General features: G+C 49.8%; 1 protein-coding gene across 2 annotated transcripts; it reads left to right on the forward strand.

Moving 5' to 3' along the window:
* Positions 1-4,398: 4,398 nt before the first annotated feature.
* RCVRN (recoverin) lies at positions 4,399-14,797 on the forward strand. 2 transcript variants are annotated; one of them, XR_005200827.1, is made up of 4 exons: positions 4,399-5,221; positions 11,365-11,476; positions 14,199-14,363; positions 14,482-14,797. XR_005200827.1 is itself a non-coding variant. In XM_017531436.2 (3 exons), the coding sequence occupies exons 1-3, from the start codon at positions 4,841-4,843 to the stop codon at positions 14,294-14,296; spliced, it is 591 nt and encodes a 196-aa protein (XP_017386925.1). In that variant the 5' UTR covers positions 4,399-4,840; the 3' UTR covers positions 14,297-14,428. The 2 variants fall into 2 exon arrangements, 1 of the variants encoding a protein (XP_017386925.1); XM_017531436.2 differs by lacking the exon at positions 14,482-14,797 and having other exon boundaries at positions 14,199-14,428.
* Positions 14,798-17,398: the final 2,601 nt, after the last annotated feature.

A 17,398-nucleotide genomic window follows, 5' to 3' on the forward strand; every position in this document is an offset into this window, starting at 1 on the left:
TTTTTTTGAGACAGTCTCACTCTGTCGCTCAGGCTGGAGTGCAGTGGCACCATCTCGTCTCACTGCAACCTCTGCCTCCTGGATTCAAGCGATTCTTTTGCCTCAGCTTCCTGAGTAGCTGGGATTACAGGCATGCACCACCTTGCCCAGCTAATTTGTATATTTTTAGTAAAGACAGGATTTCACCATGTTGGCCAGGCAGGTCTCTAACTCCTGACCTCAGGTGATCCATCCTCCTCTGCCTCCCAAAGTGTTGGAATTACAGGCGTGAGCCACCTCACCCGGCCCCATCCATTCATTTATTCATTCAATAATTACTGAGCATCCAGTGTATGCTGGACACTGCTCTAGGTCCTGGGAACACATCAGTGGGAGAAACAGAGTCCTGCTCTCAGGGAGCTTACATTCTAGCAGACAAAAACAATAGACTCAGGAACTACGTTCTGTGGTATGAGTGTGGACGGTGTTAAGTGTTGTGGAAAAGAAAAACGGCAGAGGGAGGGTGAGTACACTGCAATATTCAATAGGGTCATTGGAGTGGCATCATTGAGACGGTGGCATTTGATCAAAGACAAGGAGATCTGGGAGGGAACCTGGAAGGTCACTGAAAACAAATGTTCCAAGCAGAGGAGATACCCTTGAGAAGGTGGCAATTGATCAGAGACAAAAAGACCTGGGAGGGACCCTGGAAAGTCACAGGAGGAAAATGTCCCAAGCAGAGGGGAGATACCCACATGTCTGTGGCCAGCCCAGCCTGGCTGGAGTGGAGAGAGTGAGGAGGGGACAGCAGATGAGGACACTGGGTGACCCTCTTTCCTGGAGGGCTGCCACCTTCTTCTATGAGCCATCTCAGCGTTCCTCCCAGGCTCTCGGGATTGGTGGTGATTTTACCTCTGATGACTTAGCTGGGAGACAAAGGGCACCCGCCCCGTTTCATCCCTCCTTGGCACCTGTGAGAAACGGTGGGATGAGGGCCAGTGCCGCCTGTTGCAGGCTTTTGGCTTTGACTGGGGGAAGTGGGCAGCCGTCGTGCGTGACCTGATTTCGTGGCTATGGGGCTCACTGCGGGGCTGTGAGGAGACAAGCAGAAACTGGAGGAACTGTTAAGAGGCAGATGAGGCCGGTGCAAGGGAGGCGGGAAGAACAGTTAGGTTCTGGATGCACCTTGAAGGTAGAGTCAAGATGATTTCTTGAGAGACTGGAGTGGGTTGTGACCAAAAGAGGAACACTATGGATGACACCAAGGGCCTCCATCTAAGTCATCAAGAGGACAGATTGTCGTTTTCTGCAATGGGGACAGCTGAGGGAGGAGGGTCTTTCCCCATTCTCTTTCTCCCCTGCCACCTTTTCCATACCCCCTTTTCCCTCTCGATGCAGGCTTCCCTGTAGGTGCTGGCACCAGGCCAGAGGGCAGGAGAGTCACCTTGGCCCTCAGCTCATACCCGCAAGGTTGAGCAATGGGGAAGGGGTGGTGTCTGGGTCCCAGCTAATGGCCAAGATGAAGCTCCTGCTTGAGCTGACAGGGCCAGCCAGCTTCTGGGAAGCATCTTTCAGTCTAGGCAAAGCAAGGACGTGAACTGGGATCATCTGCCTGGAGAAGAAGCCTTCTCAAGAGGAGTCTTTGGGGTTTGGGAGAGTTTATGGCCTCAGCTCAGACTTAACAAATCCACTCACAATACATCATCTCCAACAACTTGTTTGGCTAAGGAACATAAGCTTTCCCTCTGATAGAAGATGTTTATACAGGTTTTCAAACAAACCTCCAGGACATGACCCCTCACTCTCAGCATCAACACAGCTGCCTGCGGTCTCCTGGGGCCCCTCCTGGGCACAGCAACCTGGGGAATGTGGACTGTACCAGGCTGCTTCTGACTTGGGTCCAGCTCCTTCCTCCTGTGCCTGGCTGGTAGGAGAGAACAGCAAAGACTGGCGGCCTCTGGCTGCCTTCCGCCTCGCCCAGGGCCTCTTTCATTGCCATGGCAACCCCAGCTCCTCACCTCCTTGTCCTCTAGGCTCAGGCCTCCTGTGGTGTAGACAAAGGAAGCCACAACAGTGTTGGACAGTGCAGGCCTAGACTCCTACAGTCTTTATCATGCAATGTGAAAATGAAGAGTCAAGGAATGTCTGGGACCCATCCACTCACCCATCCATTCATGTGCCTACGGCTTCTGATGTAAAGTCAGACAAGAAATGGTTGGCGTCACCAGGAAGCGTGCAGTTTCACGCCTTTCCTTAAAAGGTGAGCTAGCCACCTAAAAGGAACTGGGATCTGTCAGTTTGTTCGGGGTCTCAAACTGAGGGCTGCAGGCTGTGTGTGCCATTTGATTTTGCCTGTCCTGTTTCCCAGACAACAATCTAGCCAGACAGGTGGCAGGCCTGGGCTTTCCTTCCTCCTGGCATCCCCATTTAGCAACATGTGACCCCGGACTGGCGACATGCCTTTAGGAGCATCCACGTCTCACCTGTCACACTGGCCTGGCCATCTGCAGGCTTGATGCGGACAGGAGTGTGATCCAGGAAGCACTTCCTGTGGCCTCCCACTTGCAGCATCCCCAGAGCTGCCTCAGGACTGCAAGGAAGCTCTGGAAGTGAATGCGATTCCATGGTGTGGCTTGGGCTCGCTTGGTTCATTTGTTTTCAAGATTGGTGACTGTCCTGTTTCTAACTGCTCTTGAGAATAAATGCACACTGCAGGATGGTGAAAGCCTAGGAGAGAAAGGAGTCCTGTTAAATTGTATTCTCTCACAAAGTGGTGGGAAAAATTAGAAAGTTCACACACACGCACCCTTCCCCACCCCCGCCAACATTCAGGTTTCTTGAGAAACTTCTGAAATTACAGTGAGCAGGGTGGCTGGGAGGGATGAGTCAGCGCCTCAGTGCCTGAACCTCTCATTCCTTTCTGAGCGACACCAGCTGGGCCTGGCAGGTGGCTTTCTCCCAGCAGCAAGGACCTACCTTCCACTGCCACTAGGCTGTTAGGAAGTAGGCTAAAAACCCCACTTTACACCTTGAGATTCAAGGCAGGTGGATCATCTGAGGTCAGAAGTTCGAGACCAGCCTGACCAATATGGTGAAACCCCCGACTCTACTGAAAAAAAAGAAAAGAAAAGAAAAGAAAAAACTTAGCTGAGCGTGAGCATGGTGGCAGACATCTGTAGTCCCAGCTTCTCCAGGGACTGAGACAGGAGAATTATTTGAACCCAGGAGGCAGAGGTTGCAGTGAACTGAGATCGTACCACTGCACTCCAGCCTAAACAATGGAGGGAGACTCATATCTAAAAAAAAAAAATACACTTTACCTGCCTGGAGACTGCAAGGTTTATTCTTCATGGGCAAAAAGAGACAACTCTCCATCCACAGTGGCAAGGCTGGGGTTCTGAGTGTGTCCCCACCCACCCCCATTCCCTCACCCCCTGCGAAGCATTGCTCTCTGCTAAGCAAAGTGCACGCCCACACTCCCTTCCCGCTGGGTGACAAGAATCCAGGTGTGTAGCGTCCTCACTAGGGCGCTTTCTCGAGCTCCGTACTCCCCCTGGGATGCAAAGCCTGCCCTCACACACCTCCCTGTCTCGGGCCACTCAGGGATTTACCCATTCACTCAGCAAACACATTTTCTTGTCGGCTCACTCCCAGCGCTGTGCTCTGCTACAGACGGGCATGGAGCCGCAGATAGATTGTGTTTGGCCCACATCGCGCTTTTGAAAATTTCCAATCAATTGCCAAAGTTGAAAAGTGTGCAAATTGCATCTAAAATTATGATTTCTGGATTTCTCTTGAATCATTAAAAAATAAAATCTAACGGTCCCATGGGACCACATTTGCTGGCAGCCCCTTCCCGAGGTGACACAGGCCTGGCGGCTCCCTGCTGTCCCACCTGCTGGCCACCCCCCACAGGGAGTTTACCTTCACTCCCTGTGACTGATGAACAGAAAGAAAACAAGTAAGTGTTTAGCATTAGCTGTGTGCCAGGTTCTATTCTAAGTGTGTCACATGTATTGACTCACTTCAGCCCCACCATGATGGTGAGGTAGACGCTATGATGCCCATTTATTCAAGAAAGGCTCACTGGGGGCCCAAGCTTGTCAGGCACTGTTCTGACAATGGAAATGCATCTGGGAACAACGCAGACAAAAACTCGTCTTTCAGGAGCTTTCATTCCGATGAGGGGACATGGGGCATGCCGATGATGGTGTGCTGTTATAGATAGAGGGTCAGTATACATAGCCCTAGCCAGGAAGGTGACATTTAAGCAGAAACGTGACTGCAGTGAAGGATTAGAAGACTGTCCCAGGTGGAAAGAGGTTAGGAAACATGCCTGGGGTCACATAGGTAGTTAAGTAGCCAAGCTAGGATTTGAACCCATGTTGGTTCCAGAGCCTGTGCTCCTAACCACTGAATTCTAGGGCTCAGTGGGGGGTGCCAGCCCTCCCTGAGACACTCAGAGTTAGTAAGGAAGAGAAACAGGGAACGTGGTTGCCTTACAGGGCTGGAGCTAGTGGTACAAGAGCTCCCAGCTCTGAAAGTTCCAACCTCCTATTTTGTTCTAGTGTCCTTCCAGGAGGCAGAGATGAATTGCCTGCCTGCCCTGGGCTCTTCGCTTTAATCTCAGTAGGGTTCTGGGAGCATCCCCTTGCCACCCTCCCCACAACCACCACCTCCGCAAAGCTCCTGGGCCCCTCCTCCCTTCAAGGATTGGGAAGAACTGGTCTCAAATCCTCCTAAGCCACCAGCATCTCTGTCTTCAGCTCACAGCAGACCTGAGCCCCAGCCTGCAGCCAGGGCACCACACACGTCCCACCCACCCAGTGACTCCCCAGCTGCTGCCCACTCTTCCTCACTCATGGGGAACAGCAAAAGTGGGGCCCTGTCCAAGGAGATCCTGGAGGAGCTGCGGCTGAACACCAAGTTCTCGGAGGAGGAGCTGTGCACCTGGTACCAGTCCTTCCTGAGAGACTGCCCCAGCGGCCGTATCACCCAGCAGCAGTTCCAGAGCATCTACGCCAAGTTCTTCCCCGACGCTGACCCCAAGGCCTACGCCCAGCATGTGTTCCGCAGCTTCGATTCCAACCTCGATGGCACCCTGGACTTCAAGGAGTATGTCATCGCCCTGCATATGACCAGCGCAGGCAAGACCAACCAGAAGCTGGAGTGGGCCTTCTCCCTCTATGACGTGGACGGCAACGGGACCATCAGCAAGAATGAAGTGCTAGAGATTGTCCTAGTCAGTGTCCCCTCTCCCCTTGTGGCTGGGCGGTGCCGGGGTCACTCAGGGCTGGGGGGTCCCCTGCTGCGGCTGCTGCAGTGGGAGTAGAGCTGTGGGTGGAGGGGGGATTCGGGCCACACTGGCTCTGAGAGAGTGGTGCTCCGAGATGCTGATATTGGTAAGAGGGGTGGGCACTTGCCCACAGCTTCATTTTCTTCCTGAAGAAGAATCTGAGTGTTTTCTAATATAGTCGTGTGATGCGTGGCTTAGCCATGTTCAGATCAACCATGGACCGTATATACCATTGTGGTCCCATAAGATTATAATGGAGCTGAAAATTTCCTATTGTCTAGTGACATCATAGCAAAGTTACTTGATTTTTCAAATGCATTTGGTGTAGCCTAAGCGTAGAGGGTCTAGAAAATCCCCAGTAGAGTACAGTCATGTCCTGGGTGTTCACATGCACTCCCCACTCACTCACTGACTCACCCAGAGCAACGCCCAATGCGGCAGGCTCCCCTCAAGGTAAGTGCCCTAGACAGGTCTTTATACTGTGCTTTTACTGTATGATTTCTATATTTGGAAACGTTTAGATCCACAAATACTAACCATTGTGTGACAACGGCCTGCAGCATTCAGGACAGCCACATGCTGCATGGGTTTGTAGCCTAGGAGCAAAAGGCTGGACCACAGAGCCAGGGGGTGTCGTAGGCTCTACTCTCTGGGTTTGTGTGAGGACGCTGTGTGATGTCCCCACATGGAAACTGCCTAATGATGTGTTTCTCAGGATGTATTCCTGTCTTTGAGTGGCACGTGACTATATTTACATTTTTTTTTTCTTTCTCTCCATCCTTTGTTTCGTCCTTCCTTTATTAAAATGTCCTTTAGGCCAGGCAAGGTGGCTCACGCCTATAATCCCAGCACTTTGGGAGGCCAAAGTGGACGGATCACCTAAGGTCAGGAGTTTGAGACAAACCTGAACAACATGGAAAGACCCCGTCTCTACTAAAAATACAAGATTAGCCAGGTGTGGTGGCGCATGCCTGTAATGTCAGCTACTTGGGAGGCTGAGGCAGGAGAATCGCTTGAACCCAAGAGGCGGAGGTTGTGGTGAGCTGAGATTGCGCCATTGCACTCCAACCTGGGCAACAAGAACAAAACTCCATCTCAAACAAACAAACAAGTCCTTTAAAATTTTCAGCAGTACACATTCGAGTTGAATCAACGATTAATTCTAAACACACAATATGCTTCAAATATAAAGTCGAAAAAAGTCAAAGTTGAGTAAACTCTGAGTTCTAGTCTTAAGGTTCTCCCCAGCGCCAGGTGGGTCACCGCACTGCCCATAAGCCCCCACTTCCCACGCGCGGCGTGGCTCCTTGGCTCCTGGCAGGCTCCCTTTGAGGCACACATGCTTCCACATGGTTCCCAGCACACCTTCTCCTCCGTCCATACTGTCCTCGTGTGAGATCCTTTGTTGTGAAAGTAATAGCAAAAAGCACAATTACTTTGCACCAACCTAGTAGGTGTCTTGAAAATGGTTTATCTAATAGAAGTAACTGATGAAATTTAGAAGCATAGGCAAAAGAGACTAAAAATTGCCTCTAATTCCAACATCCAGGGAAAATTTTTCTTGCTATATCAGTAGACACCTTTTCAGTCTTTTACCTATATAATTTTAAACAATGTTAAAGCTATGACATATTCATATTTGATTTTTATCATACATTTTCTTTTATCATGAGTGCTTTCCGTATCATTACATATTCTTCCAAAACACTTCTTTTTTTTTCAGATGGAGTTTTGCTCTTGTCGCCCAGGCTGGAGTGCAGTGGCGTGATCTCAGCTCACTGCAGCCTCTGCCTCCCAGGTTCAAGCAATTCTCCCATCCTGCCTCAGCCTCCTGAGCAGCTGGGATCATGGGCACCTGACACCACGCCCAGCTAATTTCTGTATTTTCAGTAGAGACGGGTTTTCGCCAGGCTGGTCTCGAATGCCTGACCTCATATAATACACCCACCTTGGTCTCCCAAAGTGCTGTGATTATAGGCCTAAGCCTAAGTACCCAACCTTTTCCAAAACACTTTTAATAGCTGCTTGGAGTTCTAGCTTATGGAAATGTGGAAATTATTTAACATTCCTATGTTTTTGGACATTAGGGTTTTTCCATGTCTTTCCTATTATACCAGTTCTCATTTCCTTCCTTTGATATTTTTCACTTGTTCTTTTTCAGTTCTGCTGCCCCTGCCACTCGGTTTATTGTTCTAATTCCATTTCTGTTAGTAGAGAGACTGTTTTGTGCATTTGTAATCATGCTTTCATTTGCATGACTGCAAATGCACTAAAATCTTCCGCTTTTATTAGGAGAAACCATAAATAAAACAGCAAAGCATACAGCTTATGGTCCATGGGTTGATGCTCAGTGCTCGGCTCGGGTCTCCTGTTCCGGCAGATTTGTGTCACCCTCATTGCTATCTTGGCACAGCCTGCAAAGCAACCTCCCCAGCATTGGCTGTGGGGTCTCTGGGTGGCCTGGGACAGGGACTAAGTCTTCAGAGCTGCATCAACAATGTGGGGCCTAGCAGAAGCCTACAAATGGATACTCCTTGAAGAAAAGGAGGAGGAAAGGGAGGAGGGGGAAACGAGGGAGGGAAAGAGAAGGGGTAGGAGTCAGGAAGGAAAGAGAGGGAAGCAAGGGGGAAGAAAGAAGGAAGGGAGAGAGGGAGAAGGAAAGGAGGAGAGAAAAGAAGAAAGGAAAGAGAGGGAGGGAGAAGCCATCAGTGGCTGAGGCTGTGCAAGGTGTCAGAAGGCTCTGCTATTCGCCAGATTCCAAGTTCATGGGCAGAGCACTCACTGGGGGAGTCACAAGTGAAGGATTCTAGCCCCAGCTCTGACTCCAACTAGCTGTGTTGCTGTGGTTAAACCATATAACCTTCCTGGACCCAGGGTGAGGATTTGATTATTTTTGCAGCCTTTTCCAAGACCCTGAAGGTCTGTCCCTCCATGTTGGAAGTGGGGTGGGCAGGCAGTCACTCCCAGCTTCCAGCTGGCACACCTGCACATGGCACCCCAGGCCCTGCACAGACCAAGAGGAGTGTGGGGGCCACCTACCCTTGCCTCCACCTCAGGGCCCTGGGTGCTGCCAGCGAGGCTGCTGCCCTGGGCTGCTGGCTTTGGTCTCCCTGCTCCTTTTTCCAGCACCAGGGGGCTGAAGGGGAACTTCTCAAAGCCATCAACCTTCCCTCCAGGATAATTTCACAGCCATTATTGCCCCTGCCTGACCTGCTCACAGGTGTCTCTAGGGAGACAAAAGGCTCTGGCCAGAGCCAGTAACCTCCCAGCTCCCACCCAACGTGCCTGCCCCTCCTCAGCATCCAAGGACCTACTGTCTTGGGTGTCCCTTCTGGATCCGGCTGGCACTGGTGTTCCTGAGCCAGTGGAATCCTAGAAACTTGGAGCTGGAAGGGTGCCCCTTTGTCCCTGGATCTCACAGGTCTGGGGGCACTTCTTGCTTCCCCTACATTGCATACCCAGCTGCTTTGTTAGAGGGGCGGGAGGTGAGAAGGATGGGATCCTTGAGCCCAAAGCTAAGCCTTTCTCTGAATCCCTCCTTGAGCAGAAGGTTAAATGAGGGGCTTCCCGTGCCAAGGGCAGACCTTTGAAAAGTTCTTGTTGATGCCTTCCTCCCCCTCCCCCAGGCTTGCTCAATGCTTTCCAGGCCCTTCCAGTAATAAGGAGGTGAGTGGGCTATGGCATAACACGGGGATACCAGTTCTAGATCTGAAATGCCTGGGTTCAAATCTCTGCCCCTCTACTTCTAGTTGGGTGACTTCCAGCAAGTTAGTTGTCTCAATTTCTTCTTCCATAAAATGGGACCAATAAAGCCTTCTTCATAAGGTTATTGTGAAGATGAGGTGTAAAAATGTTTAGAAAAGTGACACCTAGGCCAGGCCCAGTGGCCCATGCCTGTAATCCAAGCACTTTGGGAGGCCAAGGTGAAAGGATCTCTTGAGCTCAGGAGTTTGAGGCCAGCCTGGGCAACATAGTGAGACCCCATCTCTACAAAAAAATTCAAAAAATTTGCTGAGCATGGTGGTGTGCACCTGTAGTCCCAGATACTCAGAAGACTGAGGTGGGAGGATTGCTCGAGCCCAGCACATCAAGGCTGCAGTGAGCCATGATTGCACCACTGTACTCCAGCCTAGGCAACAGAGCAAGCCCCTGTCTCAAAACAAAACAAAACAAAACAAAAACAACAACAAACAAAAAAAAGAAAAAAGAAAACAGAGGAGAAAAGAAACAAGAAAAAAAGAGAGTGACACCTCTTAAGCACTCAACAAATGTTAACCATTATTGCCATAAGCCAGTTCTACTGACTTATGAACCCAGAAGAAGAGGTTTACTATTCTAAAACCTCTGGGTAATAGGGTCTGAGGTAGTGATTCCCGAATTCCAACCTCAGAGCTGCTGTAACATTTTCATCAGGAAGCTTTCTCTTTTTTATATTCATTTTTTAAAATAAGTGAAATTAATATGTCTACAGGGCCGGAAAATCAAACAGTACAGAAAGGTACAAAATAAGAAATGAAAGGCTTTGCCTTTTCCCCAAACTCCCTGCCCCTTATGAGGACCTCAAAAATACAGATGCCCAGGTTCCTCCCCCAGGAATTTTGATTTAGTAGATCATGTGGGGGTCTGTACATCTGTATTATAACTGCTGTCTGCTCCCGCAGGCTGGTGGGGCACTGAGAGAGGGACAGCATGATGGAGGTGACCCACAGTCCCTGGTGTGTCTTTCATAATGGTTGTACTATTTTACATTCCCAGCAACAGTGGACCAGGGTTCCCTTGTCGCCACATCCTTGCCAACGTCTGTTATTTCTTGTCTTTTTTAGCACAGCCGTTCTAACAGGTATGAGGTGATATCTCATTGCGGTATGGATTTATATTTCCCTGGTGATCAGTGATGTTTTTAGATACCTGCTGTCCGCTTGCATGTCTTCTTAAGAGAAATGTCTATTTGGGTCCTTTGCCCATTTCTTTTTTTTTTTTTTTTTTTTTCAGACAGAGTTTTACTCTTGTCACCCGGGCTGGTGTAATGGTGTGATCTTGGCTCACTACAACCTTCGCCTCCAGGGTTCAAGCGATTCTTCTGCCTCAGCCTCCTGAGTAGCTGGGAATACAGGCACACACCATCATATCTGGCTAAATTTGTATCTTTAGTAGAGATGGCGTTTCCCCATGTTGGCCAGGCTGGTCTTGAACTCCTGACCTCAGGTGATCCACCGCCTTGGCCTTCCAAAGTGCTGGGATTACGGACGTGAGCCACCACACCTGGCCTCCTTTGCCCATTTTTCAATTGTGTTATTTGTTCTTTTGGTATTGAGTTGTAGGGGTTCCATATATGTGTGTGTGTGTTTGTGTGTGTGTGTGTGTGTGTGTGCGCGTGCGCGCACGTGTGTGTGTACGTGTGTGTGTATGTATATTTATAGATATGTAGGTAGAGAGAGAGAGGGTCTTGCTCTGTCACCTAGGCTGAAGTGCAGAGGTGCAAAAATGGATCACTGCAGCCTAGACCTCCTGGGCTCAAGCGATCCTCAACCTCCCGAGTAGCTGGGACTACAGGCATGTCCCACCACCTCTGCTAATTAATTTTCTTTTGTAGAGTTGGAGTCTCACTTTGTTGCCCAGACTAGTCTCAAATTTCTGGCCTCAAGTGATCCTCTTGCCTCGTCCTTCCAAAGTGCTGGGATTATAGGCATCAGCCACGGCACCTGGCCCTTTATATATTTTTTATATTAACCCCTTATAAGACACATGGTTTGCAAATGTTTTCTCCCATTCCATAAGTTGCCTTTTGATTTTATTCATTGTTTCCTCTCACGTGGAGAAGCTCTTTAGTCTGCTGTCATCCCGCTTGTTCATTTTGGTTTATGTTGCCTGCACTTTTGGTGTCATATCCGAAAAATCACCGTCAAGACCGATGTCCAGAAGCTTTTCTCCTGTGTTTTCCTCCAGCAGCTTGATGGTCTGAGGTCTTATGTTTAAGTCTTCAATCCATTTTGAGTAGATTTTTGTGTATGGTGTACGATGTGGATTTTCCGGGGTTGCCAGCCCCTTGGAGCTCTGCCTAACAAGTTCTTTATTTCGGTTCGGTACAGGCTATTTTCAAAATGATCTCTCCTGAGGATGTGAAGCTCCTTCCAGATGATGAGAACACACCGGAAAAGCGAGCTGAGAAGATCTGGAAGTACTTTGGGAAGAACGATGACGGTGAGCTCCTTTTCCTTCATTGCCTTTGATTTTTCAACCACGGGCTGTTTCCCGGAAACCCCAACAAGCTTTATTCTTCTGAGTCACAGTGCCCAGGCAGGACGGGGGACAGACACCTCATTCCATTGTGCATTTTCAGAACTGTCTGAAGGGTTCGATGGGGGAATGGCCATAAGGATGAGCAGGGACCAAAAATGTTTTCTGTGTAATTAGAACAAGAGCAAACTTCAACTAACCCTAACTTTAAATTAATGTCAAGTTTCAAGTCAGTGGGACCTAAATTTATGTGGTTTTACTTTGGGAAGTTAGTTTGGGTCGTCTGAGAAACACTACCAAGACAGGATTAGATTTAAATGAGACTGCAAGAGATTTATGTGGGGAAGGCTGATGAAGGAAAACAGGGAGGGATCTAGGAGGGGCTGGGAAAACCATCAGAGGGCCCTGCAGATCTGATCCCCCTCAGGGAGAGAGGGAAAGAAAGAAAGGTTAGGTAAGAAGTGCCTGAGACCTCGTGCATTCTGGGGAAGTGTTGACAGAGTCTATGGGGTGTTCTCATTGCCCCTGACAGTTTTGGTGCCCCTGCCCTGTCAGTCAGTGGCTGGAAGCAGCCCTTGGGAAGCAGGATCCTGCATTGAGGGCAGTGATGGGTTCCAGCCCTGGGCTGCTGGGGCTGGGCGTCTGTGATGCTTACAGCCAGCACAGGGAGGATGTGGTGGAGGAGCTGGTGTTACGCTGGGGGTGCAAACGCATATGGCTGGAGGGGCGGGAATGATAAAAATGAGTGATGTGGACGGTAACCTACAAGCAGTGAGGATTGGCAAACAGCAGAGGGTCCACCTCTGGTCTGATGGCTTCCAGCATATTCCACCTGGGAACATGGAACCTATCATGGTTGAGACATCATCTGATTTTTTGTTTTTTAAGAGAAGCCATCCATGGAGATTTTTAAAATGCAATGTGCCTCAATTGATAAAACACAGTACGGCCCAAACACATCCAAGGATCCTTTATTAAACCCTTTGGTGACCTCTGGAGTCAGTCAGGTTCAAGAAGAAAAACCTGAACAGGATGCTAAATAAGGGCAGAGAGAGATGACCTTGCTCCTCCTAATCTGCCCACAAATGATGGAATCGGAGAAGCATGAAGGTCATTGGGGTAGGAGGGACATAGGACACAGAATTTAAGGAGGCGCTCATTCTCAGGGGTCAACAGTGCACTCACAGGACCTGAAAGTGAGCGCATCCTTAAATTACCACCTTGGTACTTTACCCACCTTTCGCTCATTGGCCCTGATTGGCACCTCTCCTTTGAGCACTTTCTCCTCGCACACACCCTGGCTGCCAAGATGCCTTCTTTTGGCACTTCACCCCACTGGCTCCTTAACTGCCTTCGTGACCTTCCCTCTGGGTCTGTTCGTGTGTTGAACCCTGTGTTCCGCTATTTGCTCATCTGAAAACTGCCCCCGCGAATGTCCCAGGAGGGGATGATGTCAGAGGGCCGACGGATTACTCCTGTGGGTGATGTGTTGTATGTGTTTCCACGTGGCCCACGTGGAGACAATGCCTCACGGCAGATTCAGGCTTTGATGGTGGGAGTTTCAAGCTCTCTGAGCTCTCCATGGGGTGACTGGGATGTTAAAACCCAAAATTTACCACCCAGACTTATGCAGAGATCCTAACCCAGAAGGGATTAAGGGTATCTGAAAGGCCCAGAGGATAAGTCAGAAATCACATTCAGTTCATTAAAGCTTGTTGACACCAACTCTGTGCTAGGCTTTGTCAGCGTACAACAGAAAGGAGCATCTGTTTCATGCTAGAGGTATTTCTGTGTGTGACTGCCTTCCCTGCCATATCAAGAGTTTCCCAGGGAGAGACTTCTCATTCTCTTCTCTTATACACCCACCTCCACTCCCTGTGGTGGCCTTGGCTCCAAGCACTGTGGCATCTGGGCTCAGGACCATGCATTTCACTGGACTGATCTGAATACAGTAAGCCACCTGGCAAAAACTGGGAAACCAGCTGTGGCTGGAACAAGGCTGTCTCTCAGTCCTGGTCCCAAATAAGGAGTCAGATGAGATTGGGGGACACGGGGATAGATGCATAGGAAGGGATCATGGTGGAGTTGGCAGCCAGGAGTCATGGGGTGCCTGTGTGCTGCAGGTGCCAAAGAGACCTCTCTACAAGCCATGCTCCCCCTCGCATGATTTCATTGGACCCCACACTTCTCACTCCTATTCTGGGGGGACATTGTTCCGTGCTTCTCAGCTGAGATTCTGGGTCTGACATCCAGATTGTTTTGCTTTGCTCCAACCCCCAGAAGCTCCCCCCAAACTTGATCCTTGAAACTTGAACTAATATTGAAAATAGAATAACAATTGATAGTTATTATTAATTATTGAAGTATTTAATAACCAGCAAGGCAGGGGCACCGGCCAACTGGAAGAGGAACATAACACAAGATTGGCATCCCGGGGGCTCCTCCAGTGCCAGTCATTCACCTCTCTTTGCTGGTTCCCAGGGAGCTCCAAGGGTCTTGGGAAAGGAGGTGGGTATCCAGACTGGGGTGGAGGACTATAGAATACACAGCGCCACTGAGTATTCAATATTTTCATAATAGGTACATTCCCACTGGGGATACTGGCTGGATGCCAGCCTCATCGCAGCTTGCTTGGTTATCAATCCTGACTGTTTTATATATGCATATATTTTTTCCCAATGCACAGATAAACTTACAGAGAAAGAATTCATTGACGGAACCCTGGCCAATAAGGAAATTCTGCGACTGATCCAGTTTGAGCCTAAAAGGGCGAAGGAAAAGTAAAAGAACCCCTGATGCCAACTGTTCAGCAGTCCTCCCTCCACTCACCACTCACATGACACCTGTGAGCGTGTGCACGCGCATGCACACACGCATGCACAAACATGCACACACACGCACACACACGCACACACATGCACACACACGTGCAGACACGCACGCACGCGCGCACACACGCACAGACACATACATGCACGCACACATGCACACATGCACACATGCACACATCCATTCCAGGGCCAAGAGAGAGGCCTGCACACAGCCCACAGCACAGCTCCCTGCCAAACTGAAGCATCTGTAGTGGCCCACTGGTTCCTTCTTCCTGGGTCTTCAGCATCCCTCCCATCATCCCCCGCCCCACCCCTCCCTCTGCCCACCAGTCCATGGCCCTGTGCTAATCCCAGGATTAGGCCATAGTAGTCCTAAGTGTCACCCTGCTGTAAGCTCCTTTGTGGAGTGCTGGGTAAGCAGTTTCCAATAAACACAAGTGGAGCTGGGCACGCAGCTGCTGGTCATCCTTCAACTGGAAAAGGAAATGATTTCTGTCAGCCACACCCCGAAGACAAGGCTGTGTGGCAATGGCGGCCCTAGGCTGGGCTGCCCTGGTGCCGAATGAACCTGACTCGGTCCTGCTCTCATGGAGCTCACGGTCCAGAGGGCACAGACAATGGACTTGGAAGGAGCCATGACCAATGGCCCAGGTTACCAAGGAGACGTGTAGAGCACTGGGGGAGGACACAGTGGAAGGGGCTGACTTGTCAGTGGGGATCAGGGGACCACATCCCAAAATGAAGGGACATTTTGATTCAGACCCACTGCACAAGAGGTGGGGGACAGAGTTGGGGTGGGGAAGTCTCAAACGGAAGGCAGCCAACACAGAGCCGACAAGGAACGAACAACTATCTCAAGTTCCAGGAGAAGGTCATGGTGGCTGGAGGGTAGAAAGAGGAGAGAGGGCAAAGTGTGAGCTGAACCTACAAGGTGGGCGGGGACTGGACCGCCCAAGGCCTTCCCTGCAGCCAATGGTGGTAAGCACTTGGAGCTTCACCATGGGCGTAGGAGGGGTTTATGTCTGTAAGAGAAGCCCCCAGCAAACTAAAATAAATAGTGACTGGGGGCTTATTCAAAGCCTGATGAATAAGCCTTTGCAGCCACCCAGGTGGCCTGGACCAGGGGAAAGGCAGAGGGATGGAGAGGACCAGACCCAGTGAGGGTACATTTAGGAGGCAGAGTCCACCTGGCTGACTGAGGGGGCAGGAGGAGGGAGGGCAGGAGTGGCATCCAGGTCTGTAGCTTGGGCAGTGGGTGAATAACAATGTCAACTATGGAGATGAGAAACACAGGGAGCATTTGGGGTTTCAGGGGACAATGATGAGTTCAGCTTCAATACAGTAAGTGGTGAAGGTAGAACCATAGATGTCCCTAAAGCCCCTTGTTTTAGAGACAAGGAAAAGGTGGCCCAATGAAGCAGCTTGCCCAGCAGTGGCCAGCTGATGAGCAGAGGTCAGGCCAGGGCTACCAACTGGCCCCCCTACTGCCTCCTTGAAGCTCCAGGGCCTGGGATACCCAGGAATTCCATCAGTGTGTTCTCCAAGATCCCTGGATTTGTTGCTTTGGAGGCCCATTTATTCTCCAGCCTCAAGTTCCAAGATGAGGTCAGAAAAATGCATGGATTCTTGACTGACCTGTATACCACCTCTTGAGGCTGGGGAGTCTCCAGTGGCTGGTGTTGTGGTGATGCCTCCAGACCCCACTTTAGCCACAGAGATGACACAGTCACCACTGGCAGAGAGCACTCCTCTGTGTGGAGAGCAAACATGAGAATAAACACTTATGAGCCATGCATCATGCTAGACTCTCTGCCGGCATTACTTCATTGATGGAGATGTTATTATCTCCATAGCACAGATGAGGATACTGAGGCCAGGAAGTATGAGTAGAATTTGGTACTTAAACTGGAGTCCCTTTGATTACAGCGGGCTTCTCCAATAGTTTTGACCTGGACACAGCAGGATATAGAACTCTAGGATTGCACAGAGTCAGAGCTGGAAAGGGGAGGGAGGCAGTAGGGCATGAGTCCAGACATTCCAGGAGGAGAATTATTATTAATAGAATCATCTGCCCAAGACAATTCTCCCATATAGACATAGCGGACTACACAGGAGCCACTTCAGTGGGAGATACAGGACACTGAGGGTCTAGTCCAGAATGTCCTAGGAATATGACCAAAGGGCTCAAGGCCTTACTCCAATGCTCTTTCCACCACACTCCATGAATGAATCTGGTTGCTTGATGAATGAGGCTGAGGGCTTTTCACTTCTCTTTGAGGTTATCAAAGAGAATTATCATTGGTTATCATTATCACTTGAGTCTAAAAAGACAGACACTGCGTAATCAGGTACCCTGCTGGTTTGTGGTTCAATGAGAAAGATAAAGTGGCCACTAGAGCTTTCAGTGGCCCGTGGAGAACCAACGAGTGATAACCTAATTGGCACCTCTTTTTTTAGTGTAGGGTAGAAGCACCACTTGGGCTGGGATTCTGTACAGCTCTGTGACACTCTGTGGGAAATAAAGCATGAAGTTCAATTTGGCCAAAGGGAAGAGGAGGTAGAGATGGTGATGACCTATGTCATCAAGACTCTTCCAGATGCAAAAGGTAGATGACCTGGCACAAATTGTCGTGGCACAGATAGAAATTGATTGGCTCTTATAGCTAAAATTCTAGGAGTAGGGCTACCTTCAGGTCTGGCTTAATCCAGGTGCTTTAACAATGTCTCTGGGTTCACTTCTCCCTCTCCTGGTTCTGCTTTCTGCTGTCACCACCATTCTCAGACAGGTTCTTCCCATGCTGGCAAGACGGTCACCAGCAGATCCAGGCTGCCTTCTTCGTGGTTCCAATTTCAGCAGAAAAAAAAAAGAAATAATGCTTTCTCTCAAGAGTCCCAGCCAAAGAGTCAGGATTGCTTCTCACTGCCTCTGGTTAGTTATATTCCCATGCCTGACTCATTGCTGCCAGGAGGATGTACGGCTCTGCTTGGCCAGATTTTTATGCTCATCCTTGAACTGAGGATAGAGTCAGGACAACTCAAGTTCCATGGACTGAGA

This window comes from Cebus imitator, unplaced genomic scaffold (genome assembly GCF_001604975.1).
Source record: "Cebus imitator isolate Cc_AM_T3 unplaced genomic scaffold, Cebus_imitator-1.0 Scaffold72, whole genome shotgun sequence".
NCBI classification, from domain to species: domain Eukaryota; kingdom Metazoa; phylum Chordata; class Mammalia; order Primates; family Cebidae; genus Cebus; species Cebus imitator.